This window comes from Balaenoptera musculus, chromosome 1, assembly GCF_009873245.2.
Source record: "Balaenoptera musculus isolate JJ_BM4_2016_0621 chromosome 1, mBalMus1.pri.v3, whole genome shotgun sequence".
Classification (NCBI taxonomy): Eukaryota; Metazoa; Chordata; class Mammalia; order Artiodactyla; family Balaenopteridae; genus Balaenoptera; species Balaenoptera musculus.
This window is the reverse complement of record NC_045785.1, coordinates 129,862,112-129,885,649: the sequence shown is the minus strand read 5'-3', so window position 1 is coordinate 129,885,649 and position 23,538 is coordinate 129,862,112. Positions and strand designations below refer to the sequence as shown.

Sequence of the window (23,538 nt, the reverse complement as noted above, 5' to 3'; positions counted from 1 at the left end):
GGAACTCAAAAAATAATAAAATACCATCTGCACCTTAGGAACTCACACTCTAGAAGGTGAGAGAAATGAATTTAAAAGACCATATTTATAATCAAGTATTTTAAGAATTATTAAGTGGTGTATCCAAAGTACCATTAGAACATAATGGCAGAAAGACTAACACTGCCTCAGTGTGTAAGAAAAAAACTTCCAGAAAAAATTAAGAGAGAGAAGAAAGGGCCTACTTTAGCTAGAAATGGTCAAACAAGATTATCTGAAGGGGTAACACTTGAGCCTTGAGCTGAGATCTGAATGATAAGGAAAAGGCAGCCAGCAGAAGTTCTGATCAAAGTACCTTCCAAACAAATAGTAACATATGCAATGGCACTGAGAAAGGTCCATTAAAGGGAAAGCTCTAAATACCTAAAATACAGTAAACATTTGATAAACGGTACCTATTAGTACAGTATCATGTCCTCTCCATGTATTAAGAAACTGATGATTTTAGAGATTAGATACATGAAGCCCATACCACTAGTACATTTATATATTATTTATGTCTACCCTATTCATTTACCAAAAAAAAAAAAATGTTTTTAGGCAGAAGTTAAAAATAGTACAAGTAAAATGAAGCAAAAATCAACTAATTATTCATTGATTCAAATATTTACTAAGTACACACTACACTGCCAAACTTAAAAAGGTGAAACAGACATGCCTCCTAACTTTGAGGACTTTATGTTCTAGTAGGAAAAAAAAGGAAATGGATGTAGACACATGAGAGCAAAGCAGAATATGTGCTATAACAGAAACAGGAACAGAAAAGTCAATGGCTGGAGTGGGGTAGGAAACATGCCTTAGATCAGAACACCTAAGCTAAAGCAACATACAACAGGTAAATGAAAAACTAAGCCTTAACCTGTTCAAAAAAAAAAAAAAAAAAAGGCAAATAAGGGAAAAAAATGAAGGGTTATATACACAAATCTTACCGATAAAAGATTTTTTAAAACTTCATTAAGAGAGATACTTTTTCCTAAGCTGTGTAAGCAATTTATCTGCTAAATCTTTTACACTGAATAAAATAAATCATGTCTAAGAAGACATTTTTAACTCAACTGTAGAAATATCTATTACACCAACCTTTGATTAAAGTAGAAAATACAAAATTAGTATGACATAAAAGGCCCTCCATTATCCAACCTCTGTATTCGCTCTAATCTCATTTCCCACCCTTACAGGTGAACTATGCATATTTTACTGCACTCATAATGCTATTTCCCATCACCTGAAATTTTCCTCCACCTGGAAAGGCTCCCTTACTATAGCGTCCAAATACTTCTAGCTAAATAATATGCATTAATCAAGACTGAACTCAGAGGCATAATTTTCAAGACAGCTTCCCTGAATTTTCAGGCTAAACTAAGTTCCTTTTAGTCAGTTCACATTATACCCTGTTCTCATCTTATTGAAGTTGGCCCTCCTCATCCGCAGGGTCTGCATTCATGGATTCAAACAATCGTGGATCATCTGTAAGGAACTTGGGAATCCAAGGATTTTGGTATCTGCAAGGAGTCCTATAACCAATCCCCTGCAAATATACAGGGATGACTGTACTGCATTTACTATATTTTACTAAAATTATCTATTTATGGGTCTTCTTCTTCAACCAGACTATAAGCTCCTCAAGGATAAGTCACATCTTATTTTTGTGTCCACAGCACTTAGCAGACAAGTGGGTGCCCCCTAAAAGTTTATTAAACTTTTACAATTTTGATAAAACCTACTGAAAAACAAATTTGAGTTACAGATGGCTTTCTAATGATCGCAACTGATCCAGGAATCACATTTGAAAAACTTAGAAGAATAAATCATTAATTTTCTTTAAAGGGAACATCCTAAATATCAATAGTCTACATTTTTCACAGTCTATAGTACAGAGTCTTCAAAACGGAGATCATTAGCAAGTGCCAAATGTACCTGTGGTCTGTACGGCGAAAGAGAGAAGATCCAGTTGTTCTGTGCACTTCTTAGGTGAGTGAGTGGTAAAATGAAATTGTGCTGCACAAGTCAAAGAGCCTTCCATGTATACCCACTTGGATTGAGGGCCACTGAATCTCAGAACAGGTGATCTTCTATAATCAATGGTTCTCAATTCTTTCTGCCTCTATATTATTCACATATGTAGCCCATTCTCATGAATTATATTTTTCAACATACACAGTGAATTCTCAACTTAGAACACACACTTCTGAAGTAACAAGGCACTTCCATATATTGAGAATTACTGATCTATATATATTATTTCAATTTGAAAACATCACATAGGATTTGATATGTTGATCTTTTTATGAGTATATTTATAACTTATAATACATTTTTTTTTAAATGTGATAAAGGCCAACATACAAAACGTGACTTATGTGAAGGTCAAACATTCTATTAAATTCAAACTACAATCTGCTCCTTTGCCCTAAAATCTGGTTGCTAGTCATAGTGAGAGAAATGGAAATCTATTGCATCATTCTATGATTAAGGTGTATTATTCTACTTATGCAAAATATCATCCTCTTTTCAAGAAAAGTTGTGAGAATGAAATTCAAGATTTCTCTTTTTTTTTAACATCTTTATTGGAGTATAATTGCTTTACAATGGTGTGTTAGTTTCTGCTGTATAACAAAGTGAATCAGCTATACATATACATATACCCCCATATCACCTCCCTCTTGATTCTCCCTCCCACCCTCCCTAACCCACTCCTCTAGGTGGTCACAAAGCACTGAGCTGATCTCCCTGTGCTATGTGGCTGCTTCCCACTAGCTATTTTACATTTGGTAGTGTATATATGTCAATGCTACTCTCTCACTTCTTCCCAGCTTACCCTTCCCTCTTCCCGTGTTCTCAAGTCCATTCTCTACATCTGCGTCTTTATTCCTGTCCTGCCCCCAAGTTCTTCAGAACCTTTTTTTTTTTTTTTCAGATTCCATATATATGTGTTAGCGTATGGTATTTGTTTTCCTCTTTCTGACTTACTTCACTCTGTATGACAGACTCTAGGTCCAACCACCTCACTACAAATAACTCAATTTCACTTCTTTTTATGGCTGAGTAATATTCCATTGTATATATGTGCCACATCTTCTTTATCCATTCATCTGTCAATGGACACTTAGGTTGCCTCCATGTCCTGGCTATTGTAAATAGTGCTGCAATGAACATTGTGGTACATGACTTTTTGAATTATGGTTTTCTCAGGGTATATGCCCAGTAGTGGGATTGCTGGGTCATATGGTAGTTCTATTTTTAGTTTTTTAAGGACCTCCATATTGTTCTCCATAGTGGCTGTATCAATTTACATTCCCACCAACAGTGCAATAGGGTTCTCTTTTCTCCACACCCTCTCCAGCATTTATTGTTTTTAGACCTTTTGATGATGGACATTCTGACCAGTGTGAGGTGATACCTCATTGTAGTTTTGATTTGCATTTGTCTAATGATCAGTGATGTTGAGCATCCTTTCATGTGTTTGTTGGCAATCTGTTTATCTTCTTTGGAGAAATGTCTATTTAGGTCTTCTGCCCATTTTTGGATTGGACTGTTTGTTTTTTTTGATATTGAGCTGCATGAGCTGCTTGTATATTTTGGAGATTAATCCTTTGTCAGTTGCTTCATTTGCAAATATTTTCTCCCATTCTTTGGGTTGTCTTTTCATCTTGTTTATGGTTCCCTTTGCTGTGCAAAAGCTTTTAAGTTTCATTAGGTCCCATTTGTTTATTTTTGTTTTTATTCTCATTACTCTAGGAGGTGGGTCAAAAAGGATCTTGCTGTGATTATGTCATACAGTGTTCTGCCTATCTTTTCCTCTAAGAGTTTTATAGTGTCTGGCCTTACATTTAGGTCTTTAATCCATTTTGAAACTCAAGATTTCTTAAATTATGGAGTTTTAATCCCTTAACTGCATTAACATGACGTTATAAATATTCAACAGAAATCTTACTTTGGAAATGATCGTAAGTACAAAGCCTTCAAGAGGTATCCAAATTCTAACTATTGGAATTCAACTCATCCTTCTCTGAGTGTCTGTACTTCTAATAGCTTGCATTTATTTTACACATGTCTCTTTCCATCGTTAGACTGTAAGCTCCTTGAAGATAGGAACTGATCTTAAGCATTTAATACAGCATTTAATATATGCCTTGCATAGAGCAGGTTCTAAATATAATGGAATGTAGGAAGGATGAAAGAACAGAATCTGAAAAGGAAAGGTAAGTAGAACAGAGCAAAGTTTGGGAATGATGGAAGCAAGGAAAAGAAAACTAACACTAGAGAGCCATAAAGGTATGGGGAGAAAGACGAGTGAAAAGGCTATTAACCAGGTTATAGCTGGGCAATTCTGAAGAGATATAAATAAACTAATACCCTTATTTCTCTGATGTAAAATTTGTTTGTGGTTTTTGTACAAAGAAAAAAGACAAATTAAAGCTCTGATTATCTAAAGCCAAACTTCTGTTTTATTTTTTAAATACCACTCAAAAAATTTTAATGTGCTCAAATGGGTACCACTTAGAATTTTTATTGAATAATTTGTCTGTCTCTACTTACAGTATAATGGAAACACTAACAGTACTGTATTATGTAGACCTTCTGCTGACATACACTTTACAAATATTTACTCCAGCCCAAATACTAAAGCCAGTGTGGTATTTTTAGCACTAAGTTTTGAGAAAGCTCAGCTTTCCTCCTGTAGTTATAAGAGATCTGAGTCACTCAACTCCCAGAGCCATATTCAAATCATTAGAACACCATATCCCCCTGGTGTAACAAGAGCCATAATTTCTCCAACTGAAAAATTAAGCCCTTTCCTTTTAGGAAAAGAGAGAACGGCACATGAATTAGTTCCGAAAGAGAGAATGCTAAAGAGAATCGCATATGAATTAGTTCCATAATATTTCTGCAAATAGTTAATAAACTCTCAGTCTTGCTTCAGCTAAAGGAGTTAACTGTTTACAAAATGCAATTATAAAGTAATCGGGAGACTAGATTCTGGTCTGGACACTGTCGCTTGATCTCAGAGTCTCAGTTTCCAGAACTTCAAATGAGATAGTTCAGTATAATTAAATTCAAATAACATTTATTGAGTACATTCTGTGTGCAAATATATAATGCCTAAATTGTTGCCAGGCTCCAACATTTAAATATTTTAATGATTTGAGGTTATCAAAATTGTCCTGATTGAAATAGAGAGAGAACCCAACAACTAGCACCCTCCTCCTCAGGGATTTTCCTCAGGCACCTACCTCCCCAAGCCCTGCCCTTGGGAGTCATAGTTGCTCTCAGTAATTTCTGGCTTCAACCCAAACCCCAGCACGAGGCTGATAAAGAATGGCAGTCTGACATACTCAGCTCCCACCTGAAATGGGGGCAGTGCCTGAGGAGGAAAAGGGAGATTCAAGTAAGGTGCTAGTCTGAAAAACAAAGAAAACGTTTTAGCATGAAAACCACCCATAAACCGTGTGACCTTGGGCAAGCTGCTTAACCTTCCTAAGCTTTTTTTTCTATACTAAAAAAAAATGGATAAAATACCACCTCACAGGACTGATGTGAGAATTAAATAGATAATTCACATAGTTTTCCATACATATTTTTCATTATTATTAATAACTAGAAAGTTGAATTAACTGCCTTATGAATCAGTTACTCAACCTGTTTCCAGGGACCAGTCTACCTACCAAGTATTAAGGACATTCTACCTCAGGAGAGGGCAAGCAGTAGATGACTCTAAGATCTCTTCTAATTCAAAGGTTCACTGAAAATATGCAGCTGTATCACCATCACCATCACCAGGGTGTGTGAATGATCACACCAAGGTAGTCACTACAATCTTACAGTCTGTATCTTAATCACTAAGTTAGCAGCAAAAGGGGGTAAGGTGGCCATGCAAACACTAGACGCAAGGTCTCTGAAATGGGCATTGCATAACTACCATCTGCTATTACTTATGGGAATAAAAGTCCAGAGGCTAGAGAAGGCTCACTTCGCAATATGGAGAACAGCAATAAAATGCTGATAATAGCCCCAGGCACATGGATATGTTCAATAAAGTTAGCTTCTATTATTGTTATTATCATGTCATAGAAGCAGTCTCTGGGGACTATCACAAAAATAAGTTTCAAGTACTATAGGCTTTCAGGCACCCTATATACCTTAACACTGCTGGCAAACTGTAGGGTCTCCAGATTTCACTAGAGATCATTCTCCAGAACATTTAAATTTCTTCAGTCAGTTGAAGCATGATTAAAATGTCTTAATCTAACACAAATACATTTTGTTATGGTTTATTACCACCACACCAAGTAAAGCAGGTGCTGGTCAAAGATGAAGCAAGCTTAAGTGACCACAGTGCTGACAGAGTAGGCACTCAATAAACATCTGGGAGGGAGAGAGAGAATCCAAGGGGAAAGCAAAAATCCCTTTCCCTCAAATACAATGTATTATTTCTGGGTTCCTAGTACTTTTGATCTGTATATCCATGGTTTGATGGGATCCCAAAACAATATATACCTCTTAACAGATAAAAATCCAAAAGGAGTGGGTGCGAGTAGACAGAAGCAATGTTTTTTCATGACTCTTCCCCCACATTAACACAATAAAAATGCTCCCTCTCTTTCTGATTTCCCTTTAGACTAATATTCAGGCAGATATATCAACCAAATGAGATTTTTAGAATTTGACTATAGGTATTGTGAAATACTAAATCTCTGACAGGAAGAGCAATTTATATGAGGTTTAACAACCAAATAGGCACTTATAAAATTAAAATCTATTAGCCTAATAAGCATATAAAACATGTTCAATCTCATTTATAATCAAGGAAATGTAAACAAAATGAGATGCTATTTATCACCAATCAGAATGGTAAATATTTAAAGACTGATAATATCTCCTGTTGTTGAAGGTAGGAGGTAAAGGGTGCTCAGATAAACTACTGGAAGGGGCATACATTTGCAGTCTTTGTAGAGAGCAATTTAGTAGTACCTATCAAAAACCAGATTGCGCTTCAGAGTATATATACAAAGAAGACTATTCTTTACGACATCTGTAATAGCAAAAAAGAAGAATGGAAATTGCTGTTAGAACCTTCAAAAGAGAAATGGAAAAGTAAGTTATGCTATAACCGTGCCACAGAATACTATGCAATTTGAAAAAGTGAGAAATAGTTTAATGTAGTGTTCATAATAAATTGTTTAATGAGAAAATCAAGTTGCCAAACATGATATACACGATATACACAATGTTCCTTTTGGAAACCAATACATAAACTGTTAAATGATTTCTCTTGAGAATTAGCATTGGTGGACAATAGGAGTCCATTTTATATTTATTTTAAAAATTTAAGCAATGAAAAAGAGAAAGAAAACTCCATGTATTTTTGTGTGTTTGTTTTTTAAGTAATACAAAGATGATTATTCTTCCCAAATCATAAATCAGTGACTGGCTTTACACAGCTGATTTTTCAGTAGTACTGTTAATATATTTAAATGTCTTAAAGATTTGATTAAGTAAATGATTTTCTCAGTCAAAACCCATTTTAGTTGATTCATGTGCTTGGTTAAATTGAAATGACAAACATATCAATAATATTTGCAAGGGAAAAATAGAACATGCTATTATAAGTTTACCTCAGAGAAAATCCACTTGGGGTTTTTTACATTTGGTTCATCATTTGTCAACAGCAATAATTATTTTAAGAACTCTAGCCTGTTTCTAACAAATCTCCTCTCTTTATTAGGCTACCATTTAAAATGTTATTGCTATCATATTAAGCTGAAGCCATTGTGAATAAATATTCATCTCTCTCTTAGCATGCTGGATCTAAACAACCTTTTCAAACACATGAACCACTTTTTGGTTCACTTTTACTGAACCACTCAGGAAAATATAATTACACCAAAAACGTTAATAGAAAGATGAATAAAATCAAGTCAAATTTCTACAAAAACTGTGTGGAATTTAGCCAGCTGCACTGACCCTTCAAGTACAAGGTTCATTTAAAAGTCAGCCCTACTATCAATAATGACATTTATAAGATTAAATTAAGCCTTCCAATTTTCAAAAAAGTACCAGTATATAACTTTATTTAGAATATGACTAATGTGCACATAAATGTGTGAGAATTCTGTACTTTGAACATATTTCATTAAAATAAAAATCCTCAGGTTATGAGATGATTACTTTCCTTTAAAAAGAAACGACAAGAAAGAAATTTTGTTATTAACCTAAAACTTTAGATATCAAAGATTTTCCCTCAATTCCCTTAAATTAAGTAGGAAAAAGGGGTTTTCATGAAGGAGGGGAATCCCATATCAGTTAAATTTCTGGGATTTCAAATAAAAACACCTTTGTATGTAATGCGAATTCTGAATAATATGATAAGAAACATGAGTAAGTGGTCAAGTTTTCATCCATACTTGATGTAGCACTAGCCTTGGTGCTACATCCAACAATTTGCACAACCAAATTTTATAGAATTCAATCTCCCTCTTATCTTCTAATATTCTTTCCTCTCCAATCTATCCTATTCTATAATATTTATAGAAAGTGTTGATAGGGAAATTACAAAGGCAACATTGTGACAATGTCCCTAAGTAAATTATAAATTAATTTTAACCTCCATCTATCAAGAAGTTTAAGACATGAAATCAGGCAATGAAGTATCACATTATTTGGCATTCAGGAGAATTTGGGGGGTTGGGACACATGAAGAATTCATCACACTGAAGTTAGAAAAATGATGAAGGACAGCTGCATGCATATCGGAATGACATGAAAATAGCACTAATTAGAAAGAACTAGGGATAAGTTTCTACAGGAGTACTGGTTAATTCAAAACTAATTTTCTAACTTGTGAAATAAATATTTTAAATAAATTAGAAAGAAATAAAGAAAGGTGAACATGATCAATTAAGGCTCGAAAGCGTATCTTTACATTAATAATGTTCCAGATAATGTAAATAGTATATCTACAAAGTACTAAATGAACCAAATTTGACACCAGCATGAAAACAAAAACACCAAAAGAAAAAAAAAGGAACACCAAAGGAAAATCAAACCGATAAAAGTTTAAAAACCAAATAGGAGCATTTTAAAATAAACATTTATTTAATTAATTCTTTTCTAAAAGCATACAATACAAAAAGAAACAATAAATAAATAAAAACATACAATATAAAAACCCACAACTCATATTTACTATATTCACAATCTTATGCTTACTATAAGGTTACAATTTAAGTTTCATGCAATATATTTATATTTTAAAATCTTTTGGATAAAATGTCTTAAAGTCTGATTTTCTTACCAAAGATTCTGCACTGTACTAACCTTGAAGAGCAATCCTCCCTGGATCAATACGAAAAAATATTTTTATGATCTTAAGGTGTACTTTTTCATTAGATTATCCATTTATGACAGTTTGAATTAAATAAACATTTCGGACTTGCCAAAACAACCAACAGCACAATTGTACCTTGAATATTAACAAATTGTTCAGGCACACTTAAGTAACTAAATGAGACGATGAGTGCTTGCCATCACACCTATGTGATAAAACACTAACTCTAGCATGCTTTTCTTTTTCTTCTTGCTACTTCTCATATTTCCTTTCAAATATATTTTCTATTAAGAACAAAATCAATTCATGAAATTTGAGTTGCTCTGCTTAAGGTCATTCCAAAATGAAAAAAAAATTATTTTTTAGATACTTTCCACTAGAAATACACTAAAACTTTACTGTAACACACTATACATAGTAAAAGTTTTATAAGAACAGTTTATTTTCAAGCACTAATAAAAAGGGCATTTATTATGTAATAAAATGTAACTAGCAAAAAGTAACAGCAACTATAATGTGGCCCCATGTTTTGTACACAAAGGACAGTACAGTTATAACAGAACATTCCATAGTTTCAAAAATTACATAAAGCATACTTAAAGCTATTCATAAATATGCTGTGACTGTCAGGGTTGGCCAATTTTTCTGTAAAGGGCCAAATAGTAAATATTTTCGACTCTCACATGTTCTTATCTTTCTTATTTCTTTTTTTTGTGGGGGAGGAGGGCTGGGGAAGACTGTATAAAAATATAAAAACCATTCTTGGCACAGAAGCCATACAAGAAAAAACAAGCTGTGGGCCAGATTTGCCAGTAGGCTATAGTCTGCCAGCCCTAGGACCCTTCCCTTTCAAAGTAGCTATTCATTCCTATTTGCTTCAAAATATTAAAGATGAAAGAATTTTTAAATGCCCAACACTACATTTTCCAAAGGAATTAATTTCATTAAAAGTAAGGGTATACCTACAGTAATATAAAAGACTAGACTATCTAAATATAAATCATTCCCATACACATTGAACATGTTAGAATCAGAGTTCGATCTGCCAAATTCAAGAATCTTATCACTTAGAAAAATAAAACTCTAGATCCCAGTGAATTTTCCACAAGTTAAAGACAGGATAATAAACTTTCCAGGCAAAAAAAAATACTGCAGGAAATGAATTAAAATATATTCTTTGTCAACTGAAAGGTCAATTACTCTTTAAAACTGCATGAGAACTTTTGTCGTTTTTTGGGAGGGTGGACAGGAGGTAAAAGACATGCAACCTAGAAACATGAGAATGTAGTTTACTTTCCACTGAATGCTACAGATATTCATCCTTGGAGGTACTGTATTTTAAAATATAAAGATTGCTACATGATTGAGGTGGAATAAGATTAGACCTTAACAGACTGTATTCATGAATTAAACACTACAATTTTGTATTTTAGATTTCTAAATGAAATACAAATCACAGGGGAGGAAATTAAATGCTTGAGTTCAGCTGATATGGGACCCAATCATACTCAATCATCCACTGGTTAGATCTCAGTGTTTTCTGAAACACCACCGGTTATTTGCAGGGGAAAAGGTCAAAAGCCCAAACAATACTCCTAATCTCACAGCACTTAGGATCTAAGCCACATATTTGGCACTTGATTATACTTAGGTCAAATGCAATACACACTGTGATGTGGCATATTATTACTTAATTCCTGCAATGATTTAAAATGTTTATTCCCACCTAAAACGTAAGTAACCTTAAAGGAATTTTTGTCACTCTCAGTACCAAGCATAATGCTAAAATATGTAGGTACACAAATATTTCTTAAATAAATGAATGAAATTAATTAATATACAAATATGCTCTCTTCCAGGGTGAACTAACCTAGCACTAAGCCTTTAAATATGGCAATTAAAGACAGGTATGACTCAGTCACCTTTTCCCGTCAATTATTTCTCTAAAATCGGTCATTTTTTATTTCCAGGATCAGCACCCTAGTTCAAGCTTTATCTCCTCAAATTAGACGTATATATCATGGATTCTTCACTATTCTAAACTGCATTTTACATAATATACTGCCAGCTTAATCTTCCTAACTCAAACCTTTGCTCATGCCATGCCCAAGCTCAAAATCCCTCTAAGATTCTCCACTGCTTTACACAAAGTCTGTGCTGTTCAGTGTTTCTAGGGAGTTTCTCCAAGGCCTGCTCTCAACCTGCCTCTCCAACCTCACATTCACTGTCTCCTAGGCATACTGAAGATTCTGTTCATGTCTGTACTTTTTGCTTTCACATATGTCAAAATGCTATGCTTCTTACTTTCTACTCTTGCAAATCCCACTAACTCTTTCAAACTTTCCCAGACTTGGTCATTTGAAAATGAATTGAAACTAGCATTTACCGGAGACCCACTGCATGGAACTCTCTGACAGACCCACAAAGATGAGTAAGAATTGAGCTTCTCAGAGGAATTTACAGTCACTTGGAGAGAGAAGACACATGTAACTATAATTTAATATGGAATATCATAAATGACACTAAAAATGTATAAGTAGAATTATAGTGGAATCTGTAGTCAGGGAACAAGAGATTACTTCTGACTGGGGATAAGTAGAAGTATCATGAGATAAACATCATTTAAACTGATAGCTGAACCTTGGCTTCAAAAGGCAGAGATGGGAAGGACTTCACAAGTAATGGAAATAGCTCAATAAAAGACACTCGAAACCTACAGCAATCAATGCTCTTATAATTCATTTGGAAATTCATCACGTACTGTTTTGAAGTTGTCTACATCATTTTTTGGTCTTTTTTTTTTTTTTTAGAATTTAATTTTTTTTCCAGTTGTATTGAGATATAAATGACATACAGTACTGTATAAAGTTTAGGTGTCCAGCATCTAGGTCATTTTTTGTTTAGCTAATACTGCATATATTTATACCCTTGATAGGGCCTGGTCTAACAGGACCAGGTAACAAGTGAGGTAACATGTATGCAAAAGTGGCTACTACATTAACAGATGCTTGAAAACGGATAGTTTCCTTCATTTCTGGTACCTAACTCTTTGTTACAGGCAGTTCTAAAATGACCCCTAAGATTCCTGCCTCCTGGTATAAAAACCCTATAAAGTCCCTACACTTGAGTGTGGGTGGGACATATGAATATGATGGATGTCATGGCTGTGATCACATTGTGTTACATGTCAAAGGTGAAGGGATGCTGCAGATATAAAGTCCCTAACCACTTTGGCTTTAAGTTAATCAAAGGGAGTCTATCCCAGATGAGCCTGACCTAATCAGGTAAACCCTTAAAAGAGGCCTTGGGCCTTCCCTTAGAGAGATTCTCCTGCTAGCCTTGAAGCAAGCCCCCATGAGTGCTACAACTGCAAAGAAATGAATTCTGTGAGCTCTGAAGGGAACCCCAAGTCTTAGATGAGATTGAAGCCCCAACCGAAACGTTGATTGCAGCTTCATGAGACCATGAACAGAGGACCCAGCTAAGCCATGCCCAGACTCTCGATCCATGGAAACTGTGAGATAATAAATGTGTGTTACTTTAAGGTGCTAAATTTTTTTGTAACTTGTTATGGAGCAATATAAAGCTAATTAATACACTCTCTCCCTCTACTTTCTCTCAAACACCTTCCCTTATCAAGTGTATTTTTTAATCATTTTAATTTGTTGAAACAGATAATGTAAAAATGCAAGAATGAAACAACAATATTATAAAGTCCTTTCCTCCCTCTCACTCACTCTCTCTCTCTCTCATACACATGCGTGCGCATGCACACACACACACACCAATTTTATAAATATAGAAAGTATCTGATTGGAAAAGAAACAGTATCTAGCATACCAATATTATTTTATTGGAACACATTTCCTCATCTGTAAAATGATATAATAATAGTATTGACCTTATAGGATTGATAAGAGGATTAAATGAATTAATGTCCGTAGGCAACTTAAATTCTTGTTACTCAAAGTCTGGTGTGACCAAGAGCAATGGCATCTGGTAGAAGATTTTTTTTTTTTTTAGTAAGACTTCATTTTAACAAGATCTCCAGGTAATACATGTGCACATTTAAAGTTTAAGAAGCACTTCATTAATGAGCACTTATCACTCATGTAAGTGCAATATGATCATTATATTTCTTAAAAAACTCATTTCTTTTCTATACTCTCTATCTTCTTTTCATTTGAATATAAAGAAATTTCATTTGCAAACTGATTTCTATAGTAAAAGCTGTTTGTGATTATCTTTTCTCTAATCAGACTATGAATTAAGAAATTCAAAGAAAATAAACCTCTAGTTGAGTTTGAGACTATTTTGCTCTCTACTCAAAATGAGTTAGAAGTAGTATTAGACAGCTAACAGTCACTCAGATCAAGGGGAAAATTTTTTTTTCTAGATAGCATTTAACCAATCCAAATACAAAAACAAAAAATGCAGATTACACGAAACATAAAAAGTACAACCAAGTGTGAAGCTTGCCTAATATTACTGTGAATCTGGTCTTTTACAATTACTTGGGCATGTGTCTTAAAGGAAATCACACTGTATTTGCCATCCGTTGCCTTCTTGTAACTTACTATCCATTTTACAAGTAACTAAATACAATTCTGAGGTCAACAAACAGAAAGCCAGTTTGAAATCCAAAGGAAGCAATACCAAGTGCATCTCAAGTTTCAAAAGCAGGAGCAATTCAGAACTTGTGGGAGTACATAAACATGACAAGGTATTTTAAAGACAATCCCTATAGGGCTTCCCTGGTAGCGCAGTGGTTAAGAATCCGCCTGCCAAGGCAGGGAACACAGGTTCGAGCTCCTGGTCCGGGAGGATCCCACATGCTGCGGAGAGCTAAGCCCGTGGGCCACAACTACTGAGCCTGCGCTCTAGAGCCTGCGAGCCACAACTACTGAGCCTGTGTGCCACAACTACTGAAGCCCACGTGGCTATAGCCCGTGCTCCTCAACAAGAGAAGCCACCGCAACAAGAAGCCCCCGCTCGCCGCAACTAAAGAAAGCCTGAACGCACCAACAAATACCCAACGCAGCCAAAAATAAAATAAATTTAAAAAAATAATAATAATCCCCATGATGTTGCATTGATGGACTTAACTTTCTGCTAAGATTCCTTGCATTCAAATTAATACCCTTTAACACACTTCACTTTTTGAACAGCATTTGAAAAATATGCAAAGGTACCTTAACTCATTTTACTTTAGATGTTTCCCAGGAAATTAAGAGCAACTTTAGTCCTTTTAAATCTGCATCCCTTTTTAGTTAAATTACAGGCTAAGGTAAGACAATTTAGAGTGACTTGAACTTCCACTTTTGCTTTGACAGGCAAATTGCTGAAAATAATTAAATAAAAGAATACTCTAATTCCCCCCAGCAGGAACACATTTCTATGCCACCTCCAGTTCTAACTTTTGATATTTGCGTTGACAGAAATGTCAATTACAGAACTAATAATAAAGTGTATTGAAAATGTATGAAGTGTCTGATCTATAAAAGAAAAGAAACTATTACTTCCTACTCTGTGATTTTTGTAGCTTTTTTAATACAGGTGATGGCTAATAGATTTTCAAAAGACAAGGTGACATCTCAAACAGTGAAAAACTGTTAAGAACAGAAGTGAAAAGTTTTTAGGGAAAAACAGAAATCTGATGACTTGTTCTTATTCAGACCATATATAAGAATGAGAAATTGAAATTTTTATGTATGTTTTTCATATTTTCAATTGCAATTCCATAAATGTTACCTCTTTTTTTCTAGTCTTTCTCAGTATGAAATCATTTTGAAGCAATGTAAAAGGAAAAATATTTATTCATTTATTACTATAATTTTATTATAATAAATATATTTATATTTACTTATTATTTATTCCTTCATTTATTATTTTTCATATTGTTTACTGAATCTCATTGAGAAGGTGGCATTTGAGGAAAGATTAGAAGGAGAGGAAGGAGAGACCCATGTGGCAATCTAGGAAGGAGTTCCAGCCAGAGGGTACAGCAAGTGCAACAGCTCAGAGGCAGAGTACACCTGGTGTGTTTGAAGAATAGCAAAGGACAAGGGTGGAATTTGTGGGGCAGAAAGTGACAGGAAATAAGGTCAGAAAGGTTAAAAGCAGACAGCAAAATCACAAACAGCCATGTAAACTATGGTGAAGAACTTTGGCAAGTGAAATGAAAAGCCAACGGAGGATTTTTGAAAGAGAAGAAATGTGATCTGACAGATTTCAAAAGGATGACTATGGTGATATGGAACACAGACTAAGGGGTTGTGGACAAGGGTGGAAGGCAGCAGACCCATCAGGAGGTACTGCGATAATCCAGGACAAGAAATGACAGGGCCAGAGAGAGGTCAGAGTCTGGATTCTAAGATTTGGAGCCTAGGAGTTGCCACCTGCTGACAGGGGAAGACTAAAGGCTTGGTTGTGGGAGAATCAGCCTTCACCCATTTACTCCACCTGGAACACATCCTCTCCGTAGAATAGAAAAGAGAGAAGCAAAACCATCGTACACATGCAAGGCCTCACGTCCAGCATGGATCTGTGACTAGCTAGGAACCCCTCTGGTCTTTCTGAGTGTGTGCACAGCCCTGCATGTGTACACAGCCTCCCAGACCACCAGTGATATGTAGAATCTAATGAGGTCCATTCATTCCTTAAGTCTCCTTATTAAAATTCTGGTCAATCTGTGGCTTTCCCCAACCAGAATTACAATCTCATGCTACTTAAAACATTGGTCTTCCCATTCTTTTGCCATAAAAAAATCACTATTGTTTCCAACAACGTTCTAGAAATACGGGGTTTTTCTACATTTGCTCCAAATCAAGTGAGTCCCTTCCAGGGGTGAAAACAAAGCTACTAGTTTTCACAGCTTGCCCCACCCTAGCAAAACCACCACGATAATAAGCCAGTGGTGGGAATGAGCAGAATGGGAGCAGCCTCAAGCACTAAAACACCACAGACTGTTCTCACCCAAGGTTCAGTGGTTTTTCTTAAATAAATGCTTCTCAATTTTTTATATAATTTGATCACTTTCTCAAGACCTTAACTGGCTGTTTTCTGACAATTTTATTGACATTTATGATTGCTTTTTGATGAGCGGATTTGCCAAGCTCCTCACCCAAGCCATTCTGCACTAAATACATTTTAAATGTAATTTGCCTGAGCAACCTACTAAAAAATGTCATAGAAAATATTTTTAAACATTTCTAAGTACGGAAATTGCCAGTATGCTAAAATCACTATTTTCTTTTGACTGTTAACATGCCTTTGTTGAAGAGCTTACTCAGGTGACCTTAAGTAGAAAAAGCCTCTAAGCAGAGTAAATAGCATTTGCAAAGACACAGAAGCACGTCAGGGAACTGCATGGTTAAGTGTTGGGTGGGTAACTATTTTTAGCTCTCCCTTTCCTACTACAGATGAGCTCAAATCTCTTACACCCTAAAAATGCCCTTTGTTGGCCAGATGCAATCCAATGTTTTTACTCCAATCTCTTTTCTCGTCTTCTCCATCAACCTTCTTGAAAGAATAGTTTGAACACTATTCAAACTTCTCCCCTTCCTCACCTCTACTCAATCCTCAATCCACTACAATAAGGTTTCCTTCCCAGCTTTACTAAAATTACCCTCAGAGGGGTTCAGTAATCTCTCAGATTTACCAAATCCAATTAGCAATTGTTGGTCCTTAATCGTACTGAAACTCTTGTTCCATTTGTCAGTACTGCACATCACTCCTTCCTTCTGAATCTCCACTCCTTAGTCTATGACTCCATTGTCTTAGCTCTCCTCATATTGTTCTGATCATTTTTCTGCAGATAAGTCCTTTAGCTGCACTTAAAGGATCTCTTAAACTCTACTTCTAAACCGCCACCCCCCCCACATTTCTCCCAAGGAAATTTCGGCCATTATCACTGCTTCACACTGATGACTCTCAAACCTTTACCTCCAGTTGTAAAACTTCTCTCACAATTTAAGACTATTCCTAATAACTGAAAAGTAGTTCCACTTTAATGTTCCACAGTGAGTTCAAATTCATCAGTGTCTGAAACTGAATGAATCTTACCCCCACCCCCAAAAGCCGACTCTTCCCAGGGGTTCCCTATTCCAATTGTTGGCATCCACATCATCCAGTCACCTCAGCTACAAACCTAGATTGAATCTATGATTCTTTCTCCTCCCTTCTCTTCTGCTGCCCATGACATCCAATTAAGTTACAAGCCCCACTGCTTTAACCTCAGGAATAGTCGCAAATCTCTTTTACCCCCTCATTCCTTACATTTTGAGGTAGTCATTTTGACACAACTGTGTCAAAAGAACTTTGTCAAAATGGCTATGTCAGAAATGAAGCTTGACAGCATAGCACAGGGAGATGGGCTTGGTGCTTTGTGACCACCTGGAGGGGTGGGAGAGGGAGGGTGGGAGGGAGGCTCAAGAGGGAGGGGACATGGGGACACGGGTACGCGTATGGCTGATTCGCTTTGTTGTGCAACAGAAACTAACAGGGTACTGTGAAGCAATTACACTCCAATAAAGATCTATTAAAAAAAAAAGAAATGAAGCGTGAGCCCAATTTAGCCCTCTGCCAAGACTGGAAAATGATGGCCTAGCCAATACTTCCTACATGATTTTAAGATTCTGGCAGTGAATGTTTCTAAATATTTTGCTGATTAATAACAAACCAACACTGGGATCATTTGGTTTGCCATTTACTTCTAAATGTATCCGTTTTCTAGTAATGTTACTTTCCATAAGTAAATGGTTCTTCCCTTTAAGTACACATCTATACAACTTTCAAATCTCATCAACCCTAAAGTAATTTTCACTGGATCAAAAAATACCTTTCCAAGACTTGAATGGCACTGAGTAATATGTCGGACAAAATGCATGGTAAATAAACTAATGGTGTGCTTCTGTGTCTGAAAGACTTCTTTTGAAGTGAATATTTTGGCTTCCAATAGATTTTCTACAACCTGTCATTTAAAGAAGTATGTGTGGCTTCTAGCTGACGTATTTAAAATATTCTATATCTAAAGTTCTTTTTCTTTTTAATGCACCAGTTTGTCTGCATGCTTGAAATCACTCTTCAAAATGCTTTCACATAAAACAACGCTATTTGGAAAATAGGTCTCATGTTATATTTTCATATTATATTGCATTACATCCTTCTATCCAAAGGTCATGATTTTAGACAGATGTAAAATATGATCTAGAAAATGTAAGATCTACAATATCTTGTCTGTAAAGGGAATACTAAAAATACTACCTTTTAAGCAATTAGAAGGAGAGTTACAATTCAGTGGTTTAAAGAAGAATACAGGCATGCCTCATTTTATTGGTCTTTGCTTTACTGCTCTTGGCACACATTGTGAACTTTACAAATTGAAGGTTAGTGGCAATCCTGGGTCCAGCAAGTCTATCGGCAGCATTTTTCCAATAGTATTTGCTCACATCAAGTCCCTGTGTCACATTTTGGTAATTCTCACAATATTTCAAACTTTTTCATTATTATTACATTTGTTATGGTGATCTGTGATCAATGATTTGATGTTACTATTGCAAAAAGATTATAACTTGCTGAAGGCTCAGATGATGGTTAGCATTTTTTAGCAAAAAAGTATTTTTTAATTAAGGTATGTATACTGTTTTTAGCTATAATGCTATTGCACACTTAATAGACTACAGTGTAGTGTAAACATAACTTTTATATGCACTGGGAAACCAAAAAATTCATGTGACTCACTTTATTATGATATTTGCTTTATTGCAGTGGTCTGGAACAGAACCCACAATACCTCCAAGGTATGCCTGTACTTTGATTTTGTGTGTCATGAAAATTCATGTGCTTTAGGGTAAGACTGCCATAGGTTTGAATTCTGTAGATTATACTTTTTTAGCCCTATGACCTCGAATAATTTACTTAAAATTTTTTTAGTCTATTTCCTCACATGTAATATAAAGATGATAATCGTCATTTCTCAGGACTAATGTGAGTAAAATATGAAACTAGGTCTATTAAATATCAAATATATTATATACACAAAGCAGATATTTAATCCATTTTAGTTAGTTATCCTTCTTTTAAGTTAGTGGATAGAAGTGAGGAATTTTTATTTACTAAATTAGAATAAAAGGCATAATTATGTGATACTAAATTGTATAATATATTTTTACTGAGTAGGGCTGAGTCATTCTATCATTTTTCTTCTTTCCCAATTCTAGCTTCATATATTTTTTCATTTCTAAAGGAAATGGCATTTTTGCAAGACATTACCTGAAATCTTGTGTTCAAGTAACTTTCTGGTAGATACTTGTCACACCTATTTATTCTTCTTCCTGAGCACACAGCTCAATTATATTCCCCAACCACCCCTGTGGTTCTTGTTTAGCAGAAAAGAATGTGCACAGCTTCTACGTCTGGCCCAAAATTCTCCTTCATGTGATCTCTGGTCTTTTCCTCTTCATGTTGGCTGGGATAGAGATGACAACAGTGTTCCCGAAGTCATATAAAATATAATGGAGTCACACAATGGAAGTGAGGGCTGAACTCTGTGATCACTAGAATACTAAGGAAGTGATGTTCTGTGACTCCAAGGCTAGGACATAAAAGGCACTGCAACTTCCACCTTGGTTTCGGGGATTGCCATCTGGGGAAAGCTAACCATTATACCATAAGGACACCCAACCAGAACCATGGGGAGGCCTATGTGGAGAGGAAGTGAAGTTTCTTGCCAACCGCCAGCATCATTTTGGCAGCCATGTGAATCAGCCCCTTGGAAGCTCCTCCAAGCTTTCAATCCCACCCAATGAAGTCTTCGGATAACTATATCCCCCAGATAATATCCGACTCTTCCTAAGAAACTCTTAGCCAGAATTGACCAGACAAGCCTAATTCCTGACCCACAGAAACCATGAGATAATAAATGTTTTTTAAGTCAAAAAAAAAATTACTTCCAACCACATGTAAAAATTTAAATAGATCACAGACAAATCATTAAGGAAAAAAACTGACAGGGAATTCCCTGGCGGTCCAGTGGTTAGGACTCCATGCTTCCACTGCAGGGGGCCCAGGTTCGATCCTGGGTCAGGGAACTAAGATCTCTCAAGCTGCATGGCACAGCCAAAAAAAAAAAAAAAAGACAAATTAGACTTCATAAAAATTAAACTTTTGTTTCTCAAAAGACACTGTTCATTTCTTTTTATGGTTGAGTAATATTCCATTGTATATATGTGCCACATCTTCTTTATCTATTCATCTGTCAATGGACACTTAGGTTGCTTCCATGTCCTGGCTATTGTAAATAGAGCTGCAGTGAACATTGTGGTACATGACTCTTTTTGAATTACGGTTTTCTCAGGGTATATGCCCAGTAGTGGGATTGCTGGGAGTGAGGTGGATGGACCTAGAGTCTGTCATACAGAGTGAAGTAAGTCAGAATGAGAAAAACAAATACCATATGCTAACACATATATATGGAACCCAAAAAAAAAGAAAAAGTGGTTATGAAGAACCTAGGGGCAGGACGGGAATAAAGACGCAGACGTAGAGAATGGACTTGAGGACACAGGGAGCAGGAAGGGTAAGCTGGGATGAAGTGAGAGAGTGGCATGGACTTACATACACTACCAAATGTAAAATAGATAGCTAGTGGGAAGCAGCCGCATAGCACAGGGAGATCAGCTCCATGCTTTGTGACCACCTAGAGGGGTGGGATCGGGAGGGTGGGAGGGAGGCACAAGAGGGAAGAGATATGGGGATATATGTGTAAGTATAGCTGATTCACTTTGTTATAAAGCAGAAACTAACACACCATTGTAAAGCAATTATACTCCAATAAAGATGTTAAAAAAAAAAGAAGATATTGTTCAGAAAATGAAAAGGCAAACTACAGAGAGGGAGAAAATATTTGCAAACCATATCCGATAAAGGACCTTTGCCAACGTATATAAAGAAATCTTAAAAATCAACAAGGAGACAAATAACCCAATTTTAAAATGGGAAACAGATTTGAATACAGTCTTGACCAAGAAGATAAACAGATGGCAAATACCATAGAAAAATGCACGACAGCATTAGTCATTAGAGAAATTCAACTTAATATCACAAGATACGATGATACACCCTCTAGAATGGCTAAAATTTTAAAAACTGACAGTGCCGAATGTTGATAAGGATACAAAGCAACTGACTCATCAGGAAGGAAAATGGCACAGCTACTTTGAAAAACAGCTCAGTTGTTTCCTACAAAGTTATCAACATACACTTACTGTAAGACATAGCCATTCCACTCCTAGGTGTTTACCCAAGAGAAATGAAAGCACATATTCACCAAAGACTCATACTCAAATGTTCATAGCAGCTCTATTCCTAATAGCCAATAGCTAAAAACAACTAAAAGGTCCATTAACTGGTGAATTGATAGGTAAACAAATCGTGGCATATCTTTACAACAGATTACTACTAACAATAAAAAGGAACCACCTATTGATACAACATACATAAATCTCAAAAGTATTACGCTATGTGAAAGATGCTATGTATCAATACAAAAGCCTGTACTATATGATTCATTTTATATGAAATTGTAGAAAAGGCAAAACACAGTGACAGAACACAGATCAGTGATTGACAAAGACCAAAAGTGAGGGGAAAAGATGGACTGTAAAGGGGCATGAGGGAAATTTGGCCAGGGGGGAGGGGGGAGGGAGGGGTGGTTAATGGAAATGTTTTATGTCATGATTCTTGTGGTAGTTGTACAGATGTATATCTATTTGTCAAAATTTGATGAACCATACAGTTAAAATGTGTACATTCTATTGTATGTAATTTATACCTTCATAAATTTTTTAAATGAAAACACTCAGAATAATGTCTAGCATACTAAGCACTCAACAAATATTAGCTAAAAATAACTTATTTTTATGGCAATCAAAGAAAGGAATGGTTTCATAGAGAGAAAGACTGAGAATTCTAAAATGCCCTTTTCAAAGATAACATAAATTAAGAAATTTTCTTTTAATAAACCCTACCCTGTAAGCAGATAATATAAAGGTTAAAAGTAAAGATCTGTCATTTAGCTCTAATTTCTATAAAAAGTACTGAGCACAGAGCCAAATGAAGTGTGACTCTCGTGAGGTTGGTTAGCATCTCTCAGCAGCATTCAAGTAGTAAACAGAGCAGATACCAGCTAGTATTTCAAAAAAGTGAATGGTAACTGAAAAGGCAACAACAAAAAAAAAGTCAGAACTGAATGTCAAATGAGGAGTAGGACATGACATATCACTGAAATTCTAAAAACACTTGAGAGAATTTGAAATTTCTCATTAAACACTTCAAAAGTACTTAAAATAGGGAGCAAGACAGCAAAGTTAGGCTGTCAAATTTAAATAGTTGCATAAGTGGGACTGGGGAGTATTCAACCAAGGAACCAAATAGACCAAATTCTCTTCTGCATCTAGTAGAATCTAGTCTAAGAGTAGCAAAGACTACAGAGAATCACCACTCCTCGCTCTATCCCTCCTGTAGGCACGTGCGTGCGCACGTGCACACACATACACACACACACACACACACATACACACACACCACACACATCGTTGAGGATTATAAGTAAAGCAGCTATGTAAAGAGAGGGAACTGAATAAATTTCACTTCTTACCCTCTTCTGCTTCATCTTCCTGGGGTGACAATGGGCCCCCTCCACTAGTAGGAGTGATTGGTTCCTCCTTCTCAGACTCTCGCTGTAGACTCACCACCTCATATATTGCATCTCCAGCATTGGTATGGCCTTTTCCCTCAGACTGAGAAAGATATAAACACATGTTTCAACATTAGAAATTTGAAGGAGGGACTTCCCTGGTGGTCCAGTGGTTAAGACTCCACGCTCCCAATGGAAGGGGCCCAGGTTCAATCCCTGGTTAGGGAACTAGATCCCATATGCTGCAACTAAGACCCAGCGCAGCCAAATAAACAAATTTTTTTTTAAAAAAAGGAAATTTGAAGAAAACATTGAAAGATAGTATCTTTCAGTGGTCATTAAAAAGAGCTAAAATGTCATGTCAAATCAGCATGTCATGTTTGATCTACAGCATGTCTGAAGTTGAGAAAAATTTTTGAAGTATATCGTTCTTCACATAATATTCTAAATGTATGGTTCTTTTAGTATTATTTTA

The 23,538-nt window shown here is 35.7% G+C and overlaps 1 protein-coding gene across 9 annotated transcripts in view; it reads right to left on the bottom strand.

Annotated features, from left to right (window-relative positions):
- RABGAP1L (RAB GTPase activating protein 1 like) overlaps nucleotides 1-23,538 on the bottom strand; it is a 693,841-nt gene that overhangs the window by 519,209 nt on the left and 151,094 nt on the right. For all 9 annotated transcript variants that reach the window (XM_036844645.1, XM_036844610.1, XM_036844603.1 and 6 more), the window contains one exon: nucleotides 23,025-23,166. In XM_036844645.1, the coding sequence (XP_036700540.1) occupies nucleotides 23,025-23,166 (142 nt within the window). The remainder of the gene's footprint in view (nucleotides 1-23,024; nucleotides 23,167-23,538) is intronic.